Below are 22,188 nucleotides of genomic sequence, written 5' to 3'. Positions count from 1 at the left end.
AGTTCTTTGTGAGAAAAATATGAATAACTTGCTTTTCTGCATCATTGTATGAAGGGGTCCCACTCTCTAGGCCCTTGATAAGGTGATACTATTTTCCAATTTAATGCTGCTCAATTTACCAACCTCAGAACAATGGAAAGCTGAGTTGATCTTGCTGTAATTGGAACTTCAAGGGCATAACATCTGTCACGGTACCATGCTGCCAGCACTGGTTGCTCTAATTTCCAATTGACACTTGCCCCATAATGATACCAACTCCTTCATGCTAGTGACTAGGGATACTTCGAAAGTGAGTGGATTAGCAAGTGGTACAAAGCTGTATCACTATTTCCGTGTACAGCTTTTAACTATTTATACTACTTTTTAAATGACCAAGACATCTTGAAAAAGTAAACATCTGTTTGTATTGCATGGCTGCAGCATACAATACAATCACATACCTAATGTATGTTGTTTACAACTCTTTATTAGTTATCCACTAAATCACACATAGCCATGTTAACTTCCATAAATTGAACAGGAACACTCATGAAGACTAGGGGGCAGGTGAGGGAAAACTTGACTTGGCCCAGTGACAATGGAGCAGCTCACTGATACCTAGCCACACATCTGTGCTTCAAGAACTTACTTTTACGAGGTATGTTTCATGATTCCTTATGTGCAAAAAGAAGGAGTGATTCCCGAGGAAAGGCCAACTTGCCTTACTGAGTCCAGAATAAATAAGTTGATGGTGGAACGGAAACGGGACACTTGAAAGTATGAGTCAGCTAAATAAATTGGAGGATAGTGTATTTAATCACTTTGATATGTGATCATTAAATGTAGACTTTCTGAAGCTCCTTTGAGAAGGATTGTGCTTCAAATCAAGATGTATAATTTTTGTATATGTTTAAGTAACGCTTATGTATCCATCTTGGAATTTGTAAACAGCACGTCCACCCTACATCACCTTTGAGGTTCTGTAGCAGGGCAGATACGCAAACCAAAGACAGCAGGCATATATATTTTTTTTAATTCTGTATGCTAACTACCACTGTATCTAAAGGTTTAAGAAATTCTATCCAACTCAGAATGCATTTACCTAAGTTGAATACAATTTCCAGCTCTCAACTAATAAGCAGGATCAAGTAACAGTTAGTAACAGTCCGAGCTCCAACACAGTCCGAAACTAAGGACTCCTAACCCATAATCCTGACATAACTGAGATGGGATTACTCTGCTGGAAAGAGAAGTGAAAAGTTAAGAGAGGGTATTATGGGCTTTTTGCGTATGTCTTGGAAACAGATAACCACGGAATCCCTGGGATGTCCACAATAATGGAAAGCCATGATGTCAGCCTAACTAAGTAGAGGATTAATAATTTCCTAAATTTAATAGTTCATGCGCTTTCTTTGAAAAAAATGTGTAAAAAAAATGTTTTCATTTGTGCTGGTGCATGGTTAGATTTTGTTTGTATAAATCAACACAACTAGTATTAACATTCAACGTTGACTAGTATTAACATTCAATGTTGATTTGTTTTCCTGTGATAATTATGCAGTAGACTGCCATGAGACATTCTCAAGAATAGGAGTGGTTAGAAGAGAGCACAAACTCTCTACAGATACAAAAGGAGGGGGTATTAGAAGCCTAACAATGCAGCAACCCTTGCTCTCACAGTGACTGGTAAGAATATCTGCTTACTTTCCACATAACTAATAAAAGTGCTGATTGCCCGGAAATGTGTGCAAGAACTTGTCCCTCATTAAAAAGATGGCAAATATCAGGAGGAAGTTCTTTACCCTCACTCTCATCTTCTAAAGTACTTATAATGGATCCCAAATATAAACAAGCTCCTAACTTTCTATTTAACAATAATGAGGAAATTGACTTGGGGAAATTGATCAACAGAGGAGTGAGTCCACCATAAAGAATTAAAGCTTACAGGCTGACAGTGTTCTGAAACTTAATCTACAACATGATGCGTGTGTATAATGCCCAGTTATAGAATAAAACCTCATTAAAACAATATGTTTTTAAGATATGTACTATATATGTGCAAATAATGGATGTTTTACCATTTGCATTTTGGTGTGCTTGCATACATTGGCAGATGGACATGATTTGCATTCTAATACCACTAGCTAGAGAAAAGTGCACACTGACCTTAACTAATATTAGAATTAATAAATTAAGAGAAAAGTATTTAATGCACATCCGTGTAACTCAAGGACTGCAGGGCCTGAAGGTTTTACCGAAAAGAATTGTATCTTACTTCTTAATAAGTTGTGACTTACTCATGACTTGAATTTACAGAAGACAGACATGCGTACCTGCAGAGCAAAAGCTTTGTAAGTCAGGCCCTTAAAATCTATATCCTACAAGAACATATTTAAAACATATATTTAGCAGCAGGTTCATAAATTTAAATCTCCTATAAGAATTCCTATAAATATACTGGTAGTTGTCTCTTTACTGAGTATTTATGACAATTCTGTTGAACATATACACATTACAAAAAATGCCAATAATGTTGAAATAAGTGAGCGGGTCAAAAAAGGAATCTACACATTCTATATCATCGAATTGCGTTCTATTTTTACGTATGCTGAATTCAGCTTTGGGCACTTCAAACAATCATTTGGCACTTCAAATATTTTAAGTCCTTAGGCACAATGTGACAAAGTTAGCTTAGTAAGTCCTTCTCCGTGCATCTTATACAGCAGCTTAAACTCAGCTGGCAGCTGGTGGGATTCCTGCCACTTGGTAGTAAATTTTGTTCCTTTTTTGTCGTAGTAATGGTATGGGAGGTCTTTTCCTGTGTTGGGATCCCATCCAAATGGCCAGAATCCATACAAGTGGATCTCCTCGCAAATTGCAGATGCAAGAGTGTACATTAGAATGCCCGTGCTCAGTCGTTTCGGTGCCAGGTGCTTGTTTTTCCAATACCTGCAGAAAAAGAAGAATCATTGTTTCAATTAATTTGCAAATATGTATAATTAGGGGTCTAGAAAGAAGAATATTATGCCGAACTAGAGAAAGCGTCTTGTGGCTGTTCTCCACAGGCTTGTGCAGCAGCACAAGGTACACAATAAACATCAATTACTTACAGGTATGTGCCTCACGTGAACCAAGTTTGTAGTACGATTTCAGTAATGCATGTTGTATCTGGCACTCAGCATGACCAAAAGCCATGCCCAGTGGCTCTCTCTGGGATGATTGGCATATGGCCTGGTTGCAAGGCAAAGCCAAAGGTCATGCACTATGCCTAGAGTCTGCTGGATGGTAATGAAGCTCATGCCCTGCAGTCTCTGGAATCATGGGGACCTGATGCAGGTTAAGCACTGGTTATGGTCATTCAGAGTAAGCTCTGGAGTGATACTGGATAGGGTGCAGCTTGTGGTAGACTGCCACAACCCATTGGGCATATTATGACATAATGATTTAGGTGCCAGGATTTCGGAGTTCAGGTCATGGTCCAAGATCATCAACTGAACTCAGAACCTACTGTGCATAGTCAAAGAGCATGCTCAGTTGCTTCTCATGTCAGGAGAACTTGAAGCATGAATGGAACATCCCCTTTCAGCCTGTGAGATCAAGGTTCAGGGGTATTTGGCAGCAGGTGTGATTAAAGGTCACAGACACATTAATCCTTAAGAAATATTTTATGAATTCTGTCTCCATTTCCATTCCATTCCCTCCATCACGCGAAGCTAGTTCATGTAATCACTGCGGAGAAATGTGGCCATGTTCTGTGGAGGGACTCGCAATCAGGTTGGCAGTATTACCAATATCTCAATATGTCTTTCCTCCATCCATAATGCAACATTTTCAGCTCCCATATTTGCCCCTTGGCATGCGTATAGCCACTTCATTTGAATCCATGGTCTCTATCGTCCTGATTTTTGCTCTTCTTCTGCCCCCTCACACTCAGTGGCTCTGAATGTAGTAGGAATGCTTCACTTGAGGTTTGGACCAAGTTTGCCTTTCACCTATCTACACTGTGCCCCCTCTTGTTCCTCAACTATACAAAAAAACAGAGAATGTGTCTCGATCACAACTAATACTAAGGAACAGCTCTCCTACTCACTTTTTTCCCATCCACCAAGATTGGTGTTTGTCCTCAACCCACCATATTTAGAGTTGAATCCAGGTCCGGTGGGTGATTCTGCGGCGGTCTCACCGTGATGGGCTGCTAAGCTCATAGGACAGCCTAACATGCAGCCCGCAGCTGTGACAGCACCTGCAGTATGTTGCACATGCATACCACTCCGTGCAGAAATGGGGGTGCAATTGCAGGTGGGCACAACGTGTGCCCCACCACATGCAAACCCAGGCCCAGCTCAGGCATGGGTCCTATTAGGACCCCCTTAGTTGTCTCTCCACCACCCTTTTCTTGTCAGGCTCACTACCATGAAAATGGTGGTGAAAAGTCAACTCAGAATATGCTTGGCGGTGCCTGCAGTGGCACCGCCAGCAAATTCATGCTGGTTGCAAAGCGCGAAACAAGCAAGATTCCCGGCAGTCTCGTTGTGATCCAACCACCATGCTCTGAATACTGTGGGTGCAACCGCAGTGAGGCCATAGTCGGACGGCCAACATGAGGATGACAGTCCACTTGTAATTAGGCCCTAAGTCTTCAGTCCTATCCAACATAATTTTATCTCAGTGTATGGATTCAACCCCTTATGTCCTAATTCTGGCTAAATTCTGGTTAAATGCCTTTGTTTACAACCAGCCATGGCTGGTGCAGTTGAGGGTGGTGGGGCGGGTGGGGGATTGGCAAGGGATAGAAGGGGTGACGTCAACAGATGAAGACGAGGGAAAATAAAGTTAAAAAATAAATAAAAATAATTTACCTTGCGCTCGCTTCAACGAGTGCAAGGTAAGTGGTTTCTTATTTTTGTTTTATCTTCCCTCGTCATCTGTCGACTTTACCCTTCATCCCCTGCCCTGCCCCGTCCCAAAGCCCCACCACTCTTACTTGTACTGGATGCAGCTATTTATAACCACTGCGCATGACATAAGCCATATATGGTGATTCACAGAGAGTACCATGCTATTTATCCGCATTTTGATGGAACTGAAGTTATCCTGACCCTCAAAAGCCTTTGTCTCTTGCAATTCATGGCCCTTTTTCACACTTTACATCAGTAAGATAGTATATTACACTCTCTACAGCTGTAAATCCATATGGAAATATTAAAACATATCTAACTATGCATATTTTTCTTCTAGTAAAAAAATATATGTGTATGCCTATAATATACATATCGTACCCAGTGTCAGACATCACTGAGAAGTTATAGTTCGGATGATATGTCCATTGGAAAAGCATTTTTTGGCTTTCTAACAACTTTGGCACCATGGCACTGTTTGATGAACCTTCACAAAAAAAAAGGTAATCCACCTCAGCTCCTTCCTTGAAAGTTTTGTGGTGATCTGTCAGACAATCAAGTGGGGGCAAAGAAAAAGTGGGGTGCCAAAACACATTTTCTCAGGTAATTTTTCATAGGAATAGGAAAACTAGACATAACTACAGCCAAAACAGCTAAACAGAATTACACCAAATTTGGGAGAAAGCTTGGTCTTGGTCCAGAAAGTATGCTTTCGTGTAAATCAGTTCAGTAGTTTCTTAGAAATGAAGGTTCAACATGTATGCACCAAGGAGGACCCACAGATCCATCAAATCAAATGATAATATCTGATGAACTGCCACCACATCACCAAAGATGTGGCAGCTGCCGTTTTACTGTTAATTTATAAAATGTACATTTGAGTATGGTTAATGATGACTATTTCAAAAAGACAATGTGGCCCTAAATGAAGGGGACACATTTTTTGTTTTGTGCTGTTTCTGTTTTTTCATAACCCCACCCTTGTATATTGTACCTCAGCCACCTTTGTTTGATAATACACTGAATTTTGTGTATAGTTTGTGTTAAGATATGATCGCCATTATTGTCTTACGATTGTCTAATGTTTTTAATAATAATAAAAATTGTATTTACTTCAGTGAAATATTGTATATATGGGTATCCTGTGACCAAATAATATTGGGCTGTCTTTTCTTCTCTCTCTTCCCTTTTTTTCTTACATGTCTCCTCATTAAATTCATGACCCAAGGAGAGGTTGACATGTTTTCTAAAGCACACCAGTTGGAGCTGTATGCTCTTCAGTGGGAATGTGGAGTGCTCTTATGGTTGGTACTAGGTCTGTATTTAGTGACCTAAAGAGTGTTAAATAAGGCTAAAGGTTCATTGATGTTCAGAATAAAAAAATATATTTGAAATGTTTTGTCAGTAATTATTATTTAACACTGTTATGTATATTTATAATTCGTATTTGTAAAGCACGAACATATCACCCCTAAAGGATTCAGGGCACTGGAGGCCCTCGGGGAGATTAAGTGAGCTATTGCCGAGAGTCCCATGATGCTGAGCTGCTGCCGGCGATCGAACCGTAATCCCCGCACTCCAGAGTCAGCTGCTCCGGCCACTGTGCCACACCTCTTCCTCTATATTTATAAGGAATACTTTGGATGTTAGTTATTAGTAAATATTTGATAAAGCCAATTGGTCAGTTTTATATATGTTGATGAGATTCCCTCCTGATGAAGCCAATATACTTGCCTTTTATATTTCCATTTTCTGACCTCTGATCTATGTCTACCTCTGGTCTGATTTATTTCAAAATAATGACCACTTATATTGTTACTTTCTATTAAAAAAAACTAGCTAGTCACTGAATTAAGGTGGCATTATAGCTAGGTATGGTAATAATATATTACTTTATCTTCAAACAAATCTTTGAAATTCACTGATGAAACTAATGGTTATAGTCATGTTATAGTTAGGTGAGCATGTGGTAATGCAATGTCACCATCATAAAACATTGCATTTCTGCTTGCTGTGCATAACTCTCTTTCTGTTTCAGGCACAAGAGTCACAGGGGCCCATTAGGATGGCGGGCGGATTGCCTCCGCCAGGGCAGCGGTGGCCACCGCCACCCTGGTGGAGGCAATCCGCCCGCCATCCTTCCCTGCATTCCCCCCCGCCATATTACGATGGCGGAGGGGACCACAGCGGTCGGAAAGACCGCCCGCCTGTTTTCCGCCCCGGTCGCATAGCGGCCGGGGCAGAAAAGGGATAACATGGTGGCGGTGTCTATCAGACACCGCCAGCCATATTAGAATAGGCATTTCTCAATGCCTTTCCGTGGCGGCAATGCCGCCACGGAAAGGCATGCGGTGTTCACTCTGGGGGGCCCCTGTGGGCCCCCAGAGTGACGGGCAAAGGGGGGTGGCACACGGGGGGGTACCTGTGGTACCCCCCTGCATTTGCATAATCGCAGCGGCAGGCACCGCGCGGTGCCTGCCGCTTCGAGTATGCAAATGCGTGCATTTGTTTTTAACATTGTGGCGGGCGGTGCAGTGAGCACCGCCCACCACAATGTTACTTTGAGGAATCCTAATGCCAATGTCGGGACCCCCGCCCTTTAGGCGGGCGGTCCCGATCTCCGTTAGGGTGGCGGGCGGACTGTTTCCGCCCGCCATCCTAATGGACCCCACAGTGTTCTCACAAAAATCAATTCGCTTTCTGGGTTAAAGTCACGTTTGTTGCCATTTATTGATTGGCCAATGGTTCTCAGCACCTACACTGGATGCGAGGCATAGGAGGTGGATTCTCTTATTGTGATATCATGAAGGCCGCGATGATGGAAGAATCTGTCAGGAGACATTTTATATGTCATGAGTGATGTCATGAGTGATGTCACTGACCATGTCATGAGTGATGTAATATGTGAGAACATAAGCAGTGCATTGCATGGGCGTAAGTTATAGTTAACTCAGGTAACTATAACTGCTGAATTGCTATGGATTTGTACAAGTTTAATCTGAGCCTAACTATAACGTCCCTGTAACCTTTGTTTTTTGCAGTGAATTTCTAAGTTTTATGGTATTTCCTAACTATAACGTACCTGTGACCTTTGTTTTTTTAAGTGAATATATATATATATATATTTACATAGAAAAACAAAGGATAAAGTAATGTTATATTTAAGTGAAGTTGGAAGTGACAGCATTAATGTAAACAACACAGAAATTCACCAGTGATTGTTAGCAGAGCGAACTATAACTTGCGCCCTGCCATGCACTGCTTATGACCACATATATTACATCACTCATGACATGTTCTATGACATCATTTACAACCTCACTCATGACATCTCAAATTACACCACTAATAACATCACTGATGACCTCCCTTCCTTTTTAGCTGCCCCGGGGGCGAGGTTACTGGGGTCTTTAGAGGCCCCTGAGGTGGGCTTCCTGGGGCCTGTGAAGGCTCAGAGAGTGGGGCGGGTGGCCCCCCTCCCCTACTAAGCAAACTTCAGACTCAGGGTGAGCTCCCCAGGGCCTTTAATTGCTTGGGGAGAGGAGCTGTGCGGCCACCCCTCTACTTTTTTCATGATTTTGGTCCACCAAGACCTTGAATGGCTCATCGAAGGGGGAGCCGCGCTGCCCCTTCACCTTATTAAATACGGTCCCGAGAGTGTATTCCCCAAAGCTCATAATTAATAAATGCCGCCCAGGCCACAATATATTTCTGATCCCACAGGAATCCTGTGGGATCGTGTCAGTTTTGGGTGATTTATTTTTGGTTTTGGCCTAGGGGGTCCCTTTGTGTGTCCCTAATTGGGCCTATGGGGGATAAGGGTATCCCTACCCTGCCCCCTTCTATGTTTTTAATTTACAAGAGCAGGACAGGGGACTAAGGGCCCGATGTAGGTAAATCCCATTTACCGATTTAGAAATACCGAATCTTACCGATTCGGTATTTCAAAATCGGTAAATGGGATGTAGGTCCCAACATCTGGATTCGTTACCGAATCCTTAACAATTCTTTAATTACCGATTCGGTAAATACCGAATCGGTAATGCCCATTCATTCCTATGGGCTTTGAAGCCCATAGGAATGATTAGGCATTACCGATTCGGTATTTACCGAATCGGTAATTAAAGAATTCTCAAGGGTGCAGGGGGTGTCACTTTGACACCCTCTAGCACCCCCAAAACGGGCATGTGTGCAATGTGGCACACAGACATGCCCTAAGGGCACGTCTGTCTGTCACATGGCACATGTGTACATGCACAGATGTGCATGTACACAGGAATCGGTATTTTACCATGGATTTGTATTCCATGGTAAAATACCGATTCTGTAAGCCATGTGCCAAAGGTAAATTTTCTACCTACATTGCTTTTTCGGTAATTTTAACGAATCGGTAAATATTACCGAATTGGTAATTATTTTACCGGTTCGGTACATATTACCGAATCGGTAAATATACCGATTCGGTAATGATACCGATTCGGTAAATTTACCGAAAATGTGCCCCTACATCTCGGTAGCCCTTTACCGATCGGAAACGGCCGAAAATCGGTATTTTCGGCCGATTCGGATCGGTAAAGGGCTACCTACATCGGGCCCTAAGTCCTTGAGCCCTGTAAAAGTTGTTAGCAACATTTTTCGGATGTTGCTGGCAGCCAATCAGAGAGCTCGCTCATGTAGGAGTCAGACTCCCATGGCACCCAATTGGCCCAAGGGGAAAAAAGCTTCCCGAAAAGAACGCTCCATTTTTTTAAAGTCGCGATTCTGTGATAGTCGCTCAGGCCTCTAGTACATCCAATCATCAAAATATCTATATTTTTTAAGCTTAATTTCTCAAAAACTGCAGAACAGATTTACACCAAATCTCAAAAGGCACAATCTGTGTATCAGGATCTAGCTTGCTGCCAAGTTTGGTGCAAATCAGTTCAGTAGTTTTTGCTTTAGCCCTGTCTAAAGAGTTATATGGAAAATGCATACTTATTTTGTGTTTTGGGACAACCCCTTTTTTCCCACCCCTGCTTGATGGTTCACCACAAACTTTTCATGCACAAACTAGTCAAAAAGTAGCACCTGTTTAGAAAGTTTAATGGAGATTCGTAAAACAGGCCCAAAGTTATTAACAACACAAAAAACATTTTCCTGTGAAACAGCTGATAACAATCACTACTGAGTGATGACCGTGACTGGCCAATTTCAGAACAGCTGCCTCACGCACAAAGCCCTCCACACTGGAATACCAGACTATCTAGCCGCCAAACTTAAAAGGGCTGGGCAGACGAGAAACCTCAGAAGCTCGAACTCCCTCCTTCTCATCCCCTTGAGAACACGCAAACACAAAACAGCTACAAGATCATTTGCTGGAATAGCTCCCAAAATTTGGAACTCCATCCCTGCATACATCAGAACTATCCCTTCATTCACCAAATTAAAAAACCACCTTAAAACCCTCCTGCTGAACCGCGCCCTCCCGAATGGATAGCCATGCTCAACCCGCCTCAGGACTAACTGCGCACTTTATTAATGTCGCCTTCGGCCTACCTCAATTTCAAAATTCAACTTGACTACCTCAGGACTCTACCACTATCTCTAGGGGACTCAACAAGCTTAGACGGCTGAATTTCTTCGGTCCACCGAATTAGCACTCATGAAGGCTACATCTGGACTCTACCCTACCTTTAAAAACCTCAACTCTCTTTGGACTACCTAACTTCTTTGCTGAGGACTGTTCCAATGATGTTTGTATATCTTGAAACTATGTTGTAAAGCGCGCCATACCCATGGGTCTGGCCAGCGCTATATAAAACTCCCAAAATAAAAATAATTAAATATATATTTATTTATATTATATATATACTGCAACCTTGGGTCGGCTCCTCTTTCCTTGCCTTGAAGCGGAGCATGTGGAGTTTGAGGGTTCCTGGATTGGGTGCTTTGTATATATATATATATATATATATATTCACTGAAAAAACCATAGGATATAGGCCATATATAGTTAGGTATTAGCATTTACAAAACCTTATTTTACTCGCACAAAACCATTGAAATTCACATATATAGTTAGTTGCACTAACTATATATCGCGCACCCGCAATCCACAGCTGATGATGTCACATATTACATCATTCATGACATGGTCAGTGACATCACTGATGACATCACTGATGACAACTCAAATGACATCACTGACAACATCACTGATGACAAATAAAATGACATCACTGAAGACATCATCCAGTGACTGTATGTTTCTGTAAAGTTAAAATATGTCTTACATATTGAAGAATGAGTGGATGTATAAGTGTCTGGATGAAGGATTTAGTAGATGCATGACAGACTGTATGAGAGAGTGATTAAATGTGTCTCACTGAGTGCATGGGTTAGTGACTAAACTGTCTTAATTTGTGCATCATTATGTCTGTTGTTCTGTAAACTGCTGCATGTATTGATCAGTAGCTATATGAGTAACTATATGGGTTATTGATTGGTTGCCCAAGTATTTGTATGGGAGAGTGAGTGTGTGTGTGTGGGTGGCTGGGAGGTGTGTGACTCTGTGCATAGATGTGTGAACAGTTGATTCACTAAATGTATGGGTTCAAAACTGTATGTGGAAACAGCTGTATGGGTGGTTGACTGTGTGCATGAGTGTATTGGTGAGTGAATGGATATCTCAGTGCTATATGTCAAAGTAAGTACATATGTAAAACACAGTACATGTGAGAGTTGACATATATAAATTACTGTGTATAATAGCTAGTGAATGTGTGAGTGGCTGCATGGATCATTGAAAACTTGTATCAGTGATTGTATAAGAGAGTAAATATGTGTTAGAATAAGTTTCAATAAGTAAGGTGTGTATAACTGTATAGTTGAGGAAATGGAGGTGTGATTGATTCTTTGCATGACTGACTAGGTGTATGAGTAACTCTATGGATGAGTGACAATCTGTGAGTGTCTGTTTACACTGAGTGTATCTAAGGTTATGTTAGAGTCTGAACCGATTTATTGTATTATCACATGAATGACGTCATCAGTGATGTTGTCAGTGATGTCATTTGAGTTGTCATCAGTGATGTCATCAGTGATGTCACTGACCATGTCATGAATGATGTAATATGTGACATCATAAGCAGTGGATTGCGGGTGCGCGATATATAGTTAGTGCAACTAACTATATATGCGAATTTCAATGGTTTTGTGCGAGTAAAATAAGGTTTTGTAAATGCTAAACCCTAACTATATATGGTCTATAACCTATGGTTTTTTCAGTGAATTTTTATGGTTTTGTAAATGCTAATTCCTAACTATATATGGTCTATAACCTATGGTTTTTTCAGTGGATTTCAATGGTTTTTTAATAGTAAATATTATTGCGTTACAACATTCAAGACATCTACAGAAGAGATGGTGTGCACTTCCCCGATGAAGGGAATAGAATATTCGGCCTTTATTTAAAAGTGTGCATTGGAACATACTTGTAGGTACCTAAATTAGCGACAGAACCCAATAGCTCTTTTCGGAGCTACCCTACCTCTGATTATTCAAAATGTTTATCTTTTTCTTACTTTTTTTTTTTTCACCATAGTACGCTCCCTGGTTTGCTTACTGGTGCATGTATCAGCATCCTAATCCCCCCTCCGAAAACCTAGAGGGTCACAAAGTGTCTACCGTGCCCCCTTCTACCCATTCCGAACATTGTTTGTCCTCCATTTTGTGTCTCAATTCTACCAATACTCAAAATGGAGGACTCCCGTAACGCTGCCGGTTCGCGTACCGGGGAGCGCACCGGTAAGCGCTCGATAAAAAAAGGTGGGAAAGTAATTTACAGAAAAACCACTACAGACACTTTCATCAAATATAGAATAGCCCCTACTACATAGCAGTCCCTACCATTTCCCCAAATGTGATGGAATTCCATTGAGAAAATTATGCTGTAAGCCTGACTAAATATCCTGGGGTAAATTACCTAACCAAAACACTTATGAAGTGTTAGAATTGACAACCACTCAAAATGCTACTTTCAATATCTTCTATTATTTCATGACATTTGATTGGTTATGTACCTGAATATATATAAAGAAAGAGAGAGAAACACAGCCATTTTGACTACTACTTCTTGAAGTACATATCAAGTGAATTTCAACTGAGAACTTAAACTTCTATTTGAAAGGTAAGATGTTATTTTAAAAACTGAAGTATGTTCTGTACTTTAAGTTAATTAGGAAAACATTTTCTGATAGTTATATACTATCCGTCTGTAATACTTATAGAATAAGATAGACTTCTCTGTTTTATTTATGGATGGAGTTAGGCTTGTCTTGTATAATTAAGAATTTTTGATATTTCTACTTCCAGTCTGATACCATACACTGCCCAAAGAAAAAATCACTGTTTAAAAAACCAAACTACCTGTCTGTACTTAAAACCAACAGTGCCCTATCTGTACTGATATATTTTTTTAAAATTCATTTTACAGCACAAAAATGGAAGGAGATTAAAAAAATAACGTGGAAATTGTTGCAGAATGCAACCAAGATAGAGAAAATGAATCAGAATTCTTTGATGAATCAATGGACATAGAACTTCTGCAATGTGTTGAATCTGTGGATTTCTTAATTGAAAATTAGACAAAATCTGACCAAGAATTATTAGAAGTTCTTTTTAATTTTGAAAACAAATCAGAAAAATAAATTTATATATGATAATTCAAAAATTGTTTGAGACATTATTCATTTTTCTATGTATTTTTTAAACTAGTAGCAAATTGATTATAATGTAAAATTAGACTTTAAATATACTGTGCAACTTTAAGTTTGCTCATAGTTACTTCCTTTCTTCCACTATATCATCCCCAATGTGTATTTAACATCTCTTTATCATGTCCTGCCTCCATGGTGTTTCTGCTTTTCTGACAGACTACGCTATGAATTTCATATACCACATTAACTTCTGAAACAACCTGCAAGATATCTACAAAGGAAACAATGTATTTTTATTTTTAGACTCTGCATTTGTACCTACATGTTGGTACTTAAATAAAATAAATAAAAAAAAATAAAAAAAAGAACAATCAATAAACATACAATATTTGAACATTCTTTCATCCTATTTTCCCTATATTACGCTTCCCGGACCGCTTCCCGGTGCGCGTACCGAGCGCTCCCCCCGCAAAAAAAAAACGATATAAAAATTATTATTTTTTAACCCCGCGAGGCCCTTTTAAAGCCCCCACATCAAACCTAGGGGGTCAGGAAGGATGTACTCTGCCCCCTTATGCTCATTTCCCCCTTTGTTTTTGCCACATCTTGTGTCTCGATCCTACCGAGACACAAGATGGCGACCGCTCCGGACTGTTTCGAATGTTGACAGACACCGGAGAGCCAATCAGCTTCGCTTTGCGAAGTTCCGTTACGCGTCAGGTACGCGAACCGGAGCGCTAACCGGAGCGCTGTCACAGATATATCTGTTTTTTAAAACGTTAATTTCACAAAATCCACTGGAGCACATATATTGAGACATAGCAAAGGCACGTCAGGCAAACCATATCTACAATTATGCCAAGTTTCGTGTAAATCCATTCAGCCGTTCGAGCTAAAAGTGAGTCCAACCGCCCTATGGAAAACTCAATGTTAAAAACGCGTTTTGGGTCCCCCCTTTTTTCTCGGCCCCCCCTTGACGAAACCCACCCAAATTTTCAGGGGCTGCTCAGAAACAAAATGTGCCATTTTCCTGAAAATTTCAGCCACTTCCGTCTACAAATGCCAAAGTTATTCGACATAGAACTTTCAAAAATCCCATAGGAAAAAAATCCTAACTATATATACCTACTGGCGACCGCCGGTAGGTAATATATATATATATATATATATATATATATATATATATATATATATATATATATATATATATATATATATACATACATACATATATATATGGTAGTTTTTCTACTTGAGAGGTGAAATATATATATATATATCTCCTACTGGCGGTCGCCAGTAGGTATATATAGTTAGGACCTAGTTACCATAGGAAATTCCAAACATTCTATTGGGAATAACTTTGGCGCCGATTGAGGGATATGCCTGTAATTTTCCTTAAATGTGCCTTGCTGCGCTCCGCTCCTTCCCTGAAAGTTTCAGGGGGATTCGTCAAGCGGGGGCCGATTAAAAAGGGGGGTCCCAAAACGTGTTTTCCCCATGATAATTCCCATAGGGACATTCTGACAAGGCTTCAGCTCGAACGGCTGAACGGAATTATACCAGATTTGGCAAAATGGTCGGGACTGGTATGCAGCAGTGCCTTTTGTATGTTTGGTGTAAATCCCTACAGTAGTTCATGAGAAAATTTAATTTGAAATTTTTCAAATGGCATTTTCTATGGGACCTTTAGACACGGCTACAGCCCGAACGGCTGAACGGAATTACACCAAACTTGGCAAAATGGTAGGGACAGGTATGCAGTATTGTCTTTTCTATATTTGGTGAAAATCCCTCCAGTAGTTGTTGAGAAAATGAATTTGAGCAAATTATATATCTATATGCGCTCACCGTACACGCATAAGTGCGCGTACCCTTACGTGCGCGAGCGAGTTTCTGATTGGCTGGCAGTCGACTGTCAACATTCCAAACTGTCCAAACCAGGAAGTGTTGGCCACCATCTTGTTTTTCATGAGAACTGAGGCACAAGGGAGCCCAAAACAAGAGTGGAAAACACAAAAAGGGGGCAGGGTAGAGACCCCCCAACCCTCTAACCTTTCTCAGGGGGTCCCAAAAGGACCCCCAAGGGCAAAAACAAAAAAAACCAACAAAATAAATTGCGGGGTACGCGCACCGTACGCGTAGGGTACGCGTACCGTGCACTTACCCTGCAATTTAAAAAAAATACATTCTTTTTTTGCACTTGGTGGACTTTCTGGGACCCCCTGAGAAGGGCTAGGGGGTTAGGGGGTCTCAACCCTGCCCCCTTTTTGCATTTTCCACTCTTGTTTTGTGCTCTCTTGTGCCTCACTTCTCCTGAGAAACAAGATGGCGGCTCAGGTGGTCCCAGAAGGATAATAACATATATAAACATTATCCGCTAATAGAATTAGCATTTACAAAACCTTTGAAATTTATTGAAAAATAATATAGGTTTCACGCCTCATATAGTTAGGAATTAGCATTTTCAAAACTTGCAAATTCACTGAAAAAACCATAGGTTTCAAGCCTTATATAGTTAGGAATTAGCATTTAAAGAACCTTGCAAAATCTCCTAAAAAACCATAGGTTTCAGGACTTATATAGTTAGGAATTAGCATTTAAAAAACCTTGCAAATTCACTTAAAAAACCATAGGTTTCAGGCCTTATATAGTTAGGAATTAGCATTTAAAAAACCATTGAAATTGCTCCTATATAGTTAGTTGTACTAACTATATTTCGCGCACCTGCAATCCACTGCTGATGATGTCACATATTACATCATTTATGACATGGTCAGTGACATCACTGATGACATCTCAAATGACTTCACTGATGACATCTCATTTGACATCACTTATGACATCACTAATGACATCATCCAGTGACTGTGTATATCTGTAAAGTTTAAATAAGTTTTACAAATTGAAGAATGAGTGGATGTATAATTGTCTGGATGAAGGATTTAGTTGGTGCGTGACTGACTGTATGAGTGAGTGATTAAATGTGTAAATGTGTCTTACTAAATGCATGGGTTAGTGACTAAACTGTCTGAATGTGTGCATCAGTATGTCTGTTGTTGTGTAAGCCGCTGCATGTGTTGATCAGTAGCTATATGAGTGGCTATATGGGTTATTGATTGGTTGGCCAAGTATTTGAATGGGAGACTGAGTGTGTGGCTGGGAGGTGTGTGACTCTGTGCATAGATGTGTGAGCAGTTGGTTCACTAGGTGTATGAGTTCAAGAGTGCATGTGGAAACAGCTATATGGGCGGCTGACTGTGTGCATGGGTGTGTTGGTGAGTGAATGGATATCTCAGTGCTACATGTGCAAGTAAGTACATATGTAAAACACAGTGCATGTGAGAGTTGGCATATATAATTGACTATACATGAGAGCCAGTGAATGTGCGAGTGGCTATATGGATCATTGTGTATATAAGGCCTGAAACCTATGGATTTTTTAAGTGAATATATATATATATATATATATATATATATATATATATATATATATATATATATATATATATATATATATAGTCATGTGATCAAGGCCTTTTGGGGGGCAGAAACTCGTTATGGCAGCAGTGCAGGGTAGCAAATAAATGTATTTTACACCATAAAGTGGGTCCGGATCACTTTCCTGGAGGGAGCTGAGGTGGATTAACGTTGTTTGGGGGAAAGTTTCCTGAAGAGGCATTAAACTGCACCAAAGTTATTAGCAACCAAGAATGGCCTTTCCTACAGAAACACAGACAAAATTATAACTACCCTGTGGCGACTGCCACTGGAGGTATATATACATATATGTGGCATGTATAATTCACACCACACACCATAAACCCCCCTCCGGGCCCATCGCAAGGGGCCTTAGCACTCACATGTGTATACATAAATTGGCTTCCTTCCATTTGAATAAATTGTCTTCATCTTGTTTTTTTTTTTTAAATCAAGTAAACTAATGACTCTTGCTCACACATTCTTTTTTTTTCACTAATCACTGATTTTATTTTAAGGCAAGAATAAGATTTACAGACATCCATTAAAGCATTTAAACTGCACACAGGGAACACATGAATCTTAAGCTCCCAGATAATTATTGATAATAGCTGTGGATCTGAAAAGAAATGTTGTATCTGTCTTCAAATCACATAAAGGCATCATGAAGAGAGACATGGGAATAGTATCTGGATTATAGCAAATAATCTTTTTTTTTAATCAAATGTTGCATCATACTCTACTCCTGGCAAATTCAGGATTACATGGCTCTTTTATTAATTGGATGTAAAATAAACTGCTTAAGGTCCATAGTGGAGTTACCTGGATATCTTTTTTTTAACTGTAGGAATTCAGTCTGATTAGAAAATCTTGAATCCAAGTTTAAAATACTGGCCTAATTTGACTGCAGATATTTTCGGTTATGAGCCAAAAATCATAGCTATTTCTCCAGGTTCTGTGTGACAGGCCCTAGTGTACGCTTATTCTTACTTGATGTCCCTTAGAACTCCTCAGTGGAAAACACCCATTATTCACAACTATCTAGGTTAATTCTATAAACCATTGCATCAAACACATATGTTCCACTTAGTTCATACTGACGACCTGAGTCCTCTGGAAATTTCCATCCACAAACAGCTGGCAAAACATCGAAAAAGAGAATACATTTTCTAAAGCCCTGCATAGGCGGCTACAATTCAAATTTGCATGTAATTCCTTATTTTTCAGAGGAAAACTCAGAATATGAGGTTTGTTCTGCATTCGGTAAATAATGCACAGGAGCATGAGGTATTTACCACAAAATATTCTCATATAGTATACTTAGGGCCAGATGTAGGTAGCCCTTTACCGATCGGAATCGGCCGAAAATACAGATTTTCGGCCGTTTCCGATCGGTAAAGGGCTATGGAGATGTAGGGGCACATATTCGGTAATTTTACCGAATCGTTATTATTACCAAATCGGTAAATTTACCGATTCGGTAATATTTACTGATTCGGTAAAATTACCGAAAATGCAATGTGGGTAGCCAATTTTCCATTGGCACATGCCTTTCAGAATCGGTATTTTACCATGGAATACAAATCCATGGTAAAATACCGATTCCTGTGTACATGCACATCTGTGCATGTACACATGTGCCATGTGACAGACAGACGTGCCCTTAGGGCATGTCTGTGTGCCACATTGCACACATGCCCGTTTTGGGGGTGCTAGAGGGTGTCAAAGTGACAACCCCTGCACCCTTGACAAATTCGGTATTTACCGATTCGGTAAATACCGATTCAGTATTTGAATTGAATCCTATGGGCTTCAAGGCCCATAGGATTCAATAGCAAATACCGATTCGGTATTTACCGAATCGGTAAATATCGAATTTCAAGGTATCGGTAAAAAATCCAGATGTTGGTACCTACATCCCATTTACCGATTTTGAAATACAGAATCGGTAAAATTCGGTATTTCTAAATCGGTAAATGGGATTTACCTACATCTGGCCCTAGGTGTCTACGTTTCATTCATCTCAACTAGAGACAAATGAACATTTACTGAATATCTGCTCGATATCGGCGTTTGTTTTAAAAATCAAACTAAAAATGTGAGTGACAAATGTAACATGACGTAATGGAGCATGATGTAGAAGAGTAAGAAATTAAGTTTTTGTTTAAAATGTATTTGTGAGTCTCAAGACTCGAATGTACGTTTGGTACAAGAAACATACATTTGACTGAGTTCCTGACATACCTAAATTTACTTTTCAGAAGGTTTTGTAGTTCATAACTCTAAGTTTGTCAGTCCTATAGAGAGGTAATATCTTCATGTGAAGAATTATATGAGTCAGCGTGAGACTCTTAGCAGCATAGTTCCTATAGAATTAAGTTAAATTACAGAGAGACTACAGTAGAAATATGTTATTGGAAGTGAGACACCCCTCACTGTTAAACTAAGTGACCATAACCAAATCCCATTCCACTTTCATGTTACTACAGACTACCAACCTAAGGGCCCTCATGCCACCACACTGTACCCACATATTCACCCTCACACACAGTCACAGTCATACACACACGTCCTGGTTTATTTATTCATTCAATAGTTGCTTGTGTTATTGTGCAGCTAAGTTTCTAAGACACGTATAACTGAACGCTAATGTTCCAAAGATCAGAACATATTATAATGGCTTCTGTTGAGCCTACTGTGTGGAATATACAGGGGCATTTGGCAATACCATGTAGAATTGCCTCGTGGACATTTGTGTGCACCTATGAGCTGGTGTTGCCATAACAACATCTGTTATGGGAAGCTACATTTTCATAGAAAGACTTAAGTTGTAAATGTAGTGAAATGCACATAAATACCATCCTGTGCTTCAAACACACACACAAACACACACGTATCTATTCCCACACAATCACATACCAGATGAGTGACTCCCGTTTACAGAGACCCATTTCAAAAGAAAGTGACACCACCATATTTCTTAGCATGCATCTGCACATTAAGTGACATCACTGATTTCCCACTAAAACCATCTTAAAAAAAACAAATAAGGAAACCAAACAAGGGGACCTAATCGACCAGCATCAGTTCCCTTTGAAGTTGTATATTTTTTTGTTTGAATATGTCCTTGTGCTTGTTGGACTCTGTCTTTCGTTGATGTTTATTAGGGGGAGGGGGAGGGTTAACTCCGCTCCACCAGATGAGTTTGCAGAGTTTTTTTAACCCCGCTGGAAGTATGGGGCCTCATTTACGAAAAGTGACGCATCAGTGTGTGAAAACAGCGATGCGTCACTTTTCATTGCGCCCTCCCTGCGACACCAATGATGCGTCATATTTACATTATGACGCATCATTGCGCAAGGAGTTACAGATACGTCAGTATTTTTGACGTATCTGTAAGCGCAAAAGTGACGCATTGCTGGAGTGTGTCACAAAAGTGACGCAACTCCAGCAATGCGTCCTTTCACATGGGGCAAGCCCCATGTGAAAGGGCCTGCGTCAGTCTTACGCCTGCTGTGAGGCAGGCGCAAGATTTTGACGCAACCGCGTCCTAGAAGTGACGCAGTGAAATCTCATAGATTTCACTGCGTCACTTCTACGACCCTTTCTTGCGTCAATACGCCCCCCTTGCATACATTATACCTGGTGCAGGTATAATGTGGCGCAGGGGTTTACAAAGTGACGCATCTACCTAGATGCGTCACTTTGTAAATATGGCGCAACAAGGTGCATTTTTTACGCCACTGGTGCGTCACAAAAAGTGACGCACCGGCGGCGTAAAAGTGACGCAAGGGCTCATAAATGAGGCCCCTGGAGTTCAGCAATGGCGGAGTTTGCCCCAGCCGCTCACCCCTAGAATTTGGGCAACAAATCCCCTTTCATTTCAGCAGTGTTCCAGCACTCACTCCGTGAAAATGAAACTGCAACATGATTTCTGATTGCCTATCCACCTTCAGCACCAACCAGGAAGAGGCTGAACCATCGAGTTTGCAGAGAAGAGCTTAAATAGTCATAGTTCGCTCATTCCAAAAATTGGAATTGCATTATTTCCCAGAACAGTGCGCTGCCATTTGATCTACTTTTACTTCCAATCAGATCTTCATAAAATCACATTTGCAACAAGTAACTATTTCTCTGCAGGTGGACAATCATAATGCTGTATGACCCGTGGCTGTCAGTGGAAAACAGGAAAGGGGATTTGTAGAAAAAGATATAAGCAAAGCAAACGACTCAATTTGAGAGGGGGAGTTTTGAAGCCAGGCTGACCTCTTCAAACAACGGAAAAGGCCACCATACAGACACAAAATCTGCGGCTAAGATACAACAATACTGCAACAGTGCAAAAAACAGGATAATTTTAGTTCCAAATCAGGAGTAACCGTAGCATGTTCCGGGGCCTCTGAGCGAAGGTGGAGGTTTTAGGGAGGTTAAAGCTGCAGGTTTCCGGCCTACCATCAGAGTAGCCTGGCATCTGAAAGCCACTGCGCTCGGGTTTTTTCCTTAATTTTTTTGTTTGAATATTTGTTATTAGTTTTCAGCACTTATTTTCAGTACACAGTGATGCAATTAGCAAGAAATATCACATATAATCTCTAACACTTTACGAAGACAATCCAACATGACGATATTACACAATGGGATATTGAACATACATCACATCACTCTCGACCAAACGGATAATAGAAGGGGAAGGGAAAAAAAATAGAAGAAACAGAAGAGGGCAAAACCCTCCATATGTAGGAGCTCGTCAGATGAACAATATTCAACACGTTTCTATGCAACAATGAGCTTGTGATGTATGGAAGCAACATATGATGCAATACGGCTACGTGGTGGTCTCCAGGGTGGAAATGAAGCAAACAGCGATAGCATACATTGTGAGAAAAAGAAAAAGTAATAGAGGCTTTAAAGAGCGTGAGGTCGCATGTTGCTAATAGCAGTGCGATCTGAGGTTCAGGGATCAGATGTGAGGCGGCACGCTCTTGCAGTTGCGCGCCTTCCTCAGGACCCACCCAACAACTAGTATGAGGTGTACCATCCATTATAAGGTCGCAGCAGAGGTGCTGTGTGTTTGATGGTTATTGGCAACTAATACAATATTCATAACTTTTTAACAGTCGTGTCAAGTGGGAAAC

The 22,188-nt window shown here is 40.4% G+C and overlaps 1 protein-coding gene across 1 annotated transcript in view; it reads right to left on the bottom strand.

Annotated features, from left to right (window-relative positions):
* Positions 1-448: 448 nt before the first annotated feature.
* ST8SIA3 (ST8 alpha-N-acetyl-neuraminide alpha-2,8-sialyltransferase 3) overlaps positions 449-22,188 on the bottom strand; it is a 70,956-nt gene continuing 49,216 nt past the window's right edge. The window contains exon 4 of the mRNA XM_086960440.1: positions 449-2,928. Within this exon, the coding sequence (XP_086816566.1) occupies positions 2,646-2,928 (283 nt within the window). The 3' untranslated portion in view covers positions 449-2,645. The remainder of the gene's footprint in view (positions 2,929-22,188) is intronic.

Source organism: Lissotriton vulgaris, chromosome 3_1, assembly GCF_964263255.1.
Source record: "Lissotriton vulgaris chromosome 3_1, aLisVul1.2, whole genome shotgun sequence".
In the NCBI taxonomy this organism is placed as follows: Eukaryota; Metazoa; Chordata; class Amphibia; order Caudata; family Salamandridae; genus Lissotriton; species Lissotriton vulgaris.
This window is presented reverse-complemented; position numbering and strand designations above follow the sequence as displayed.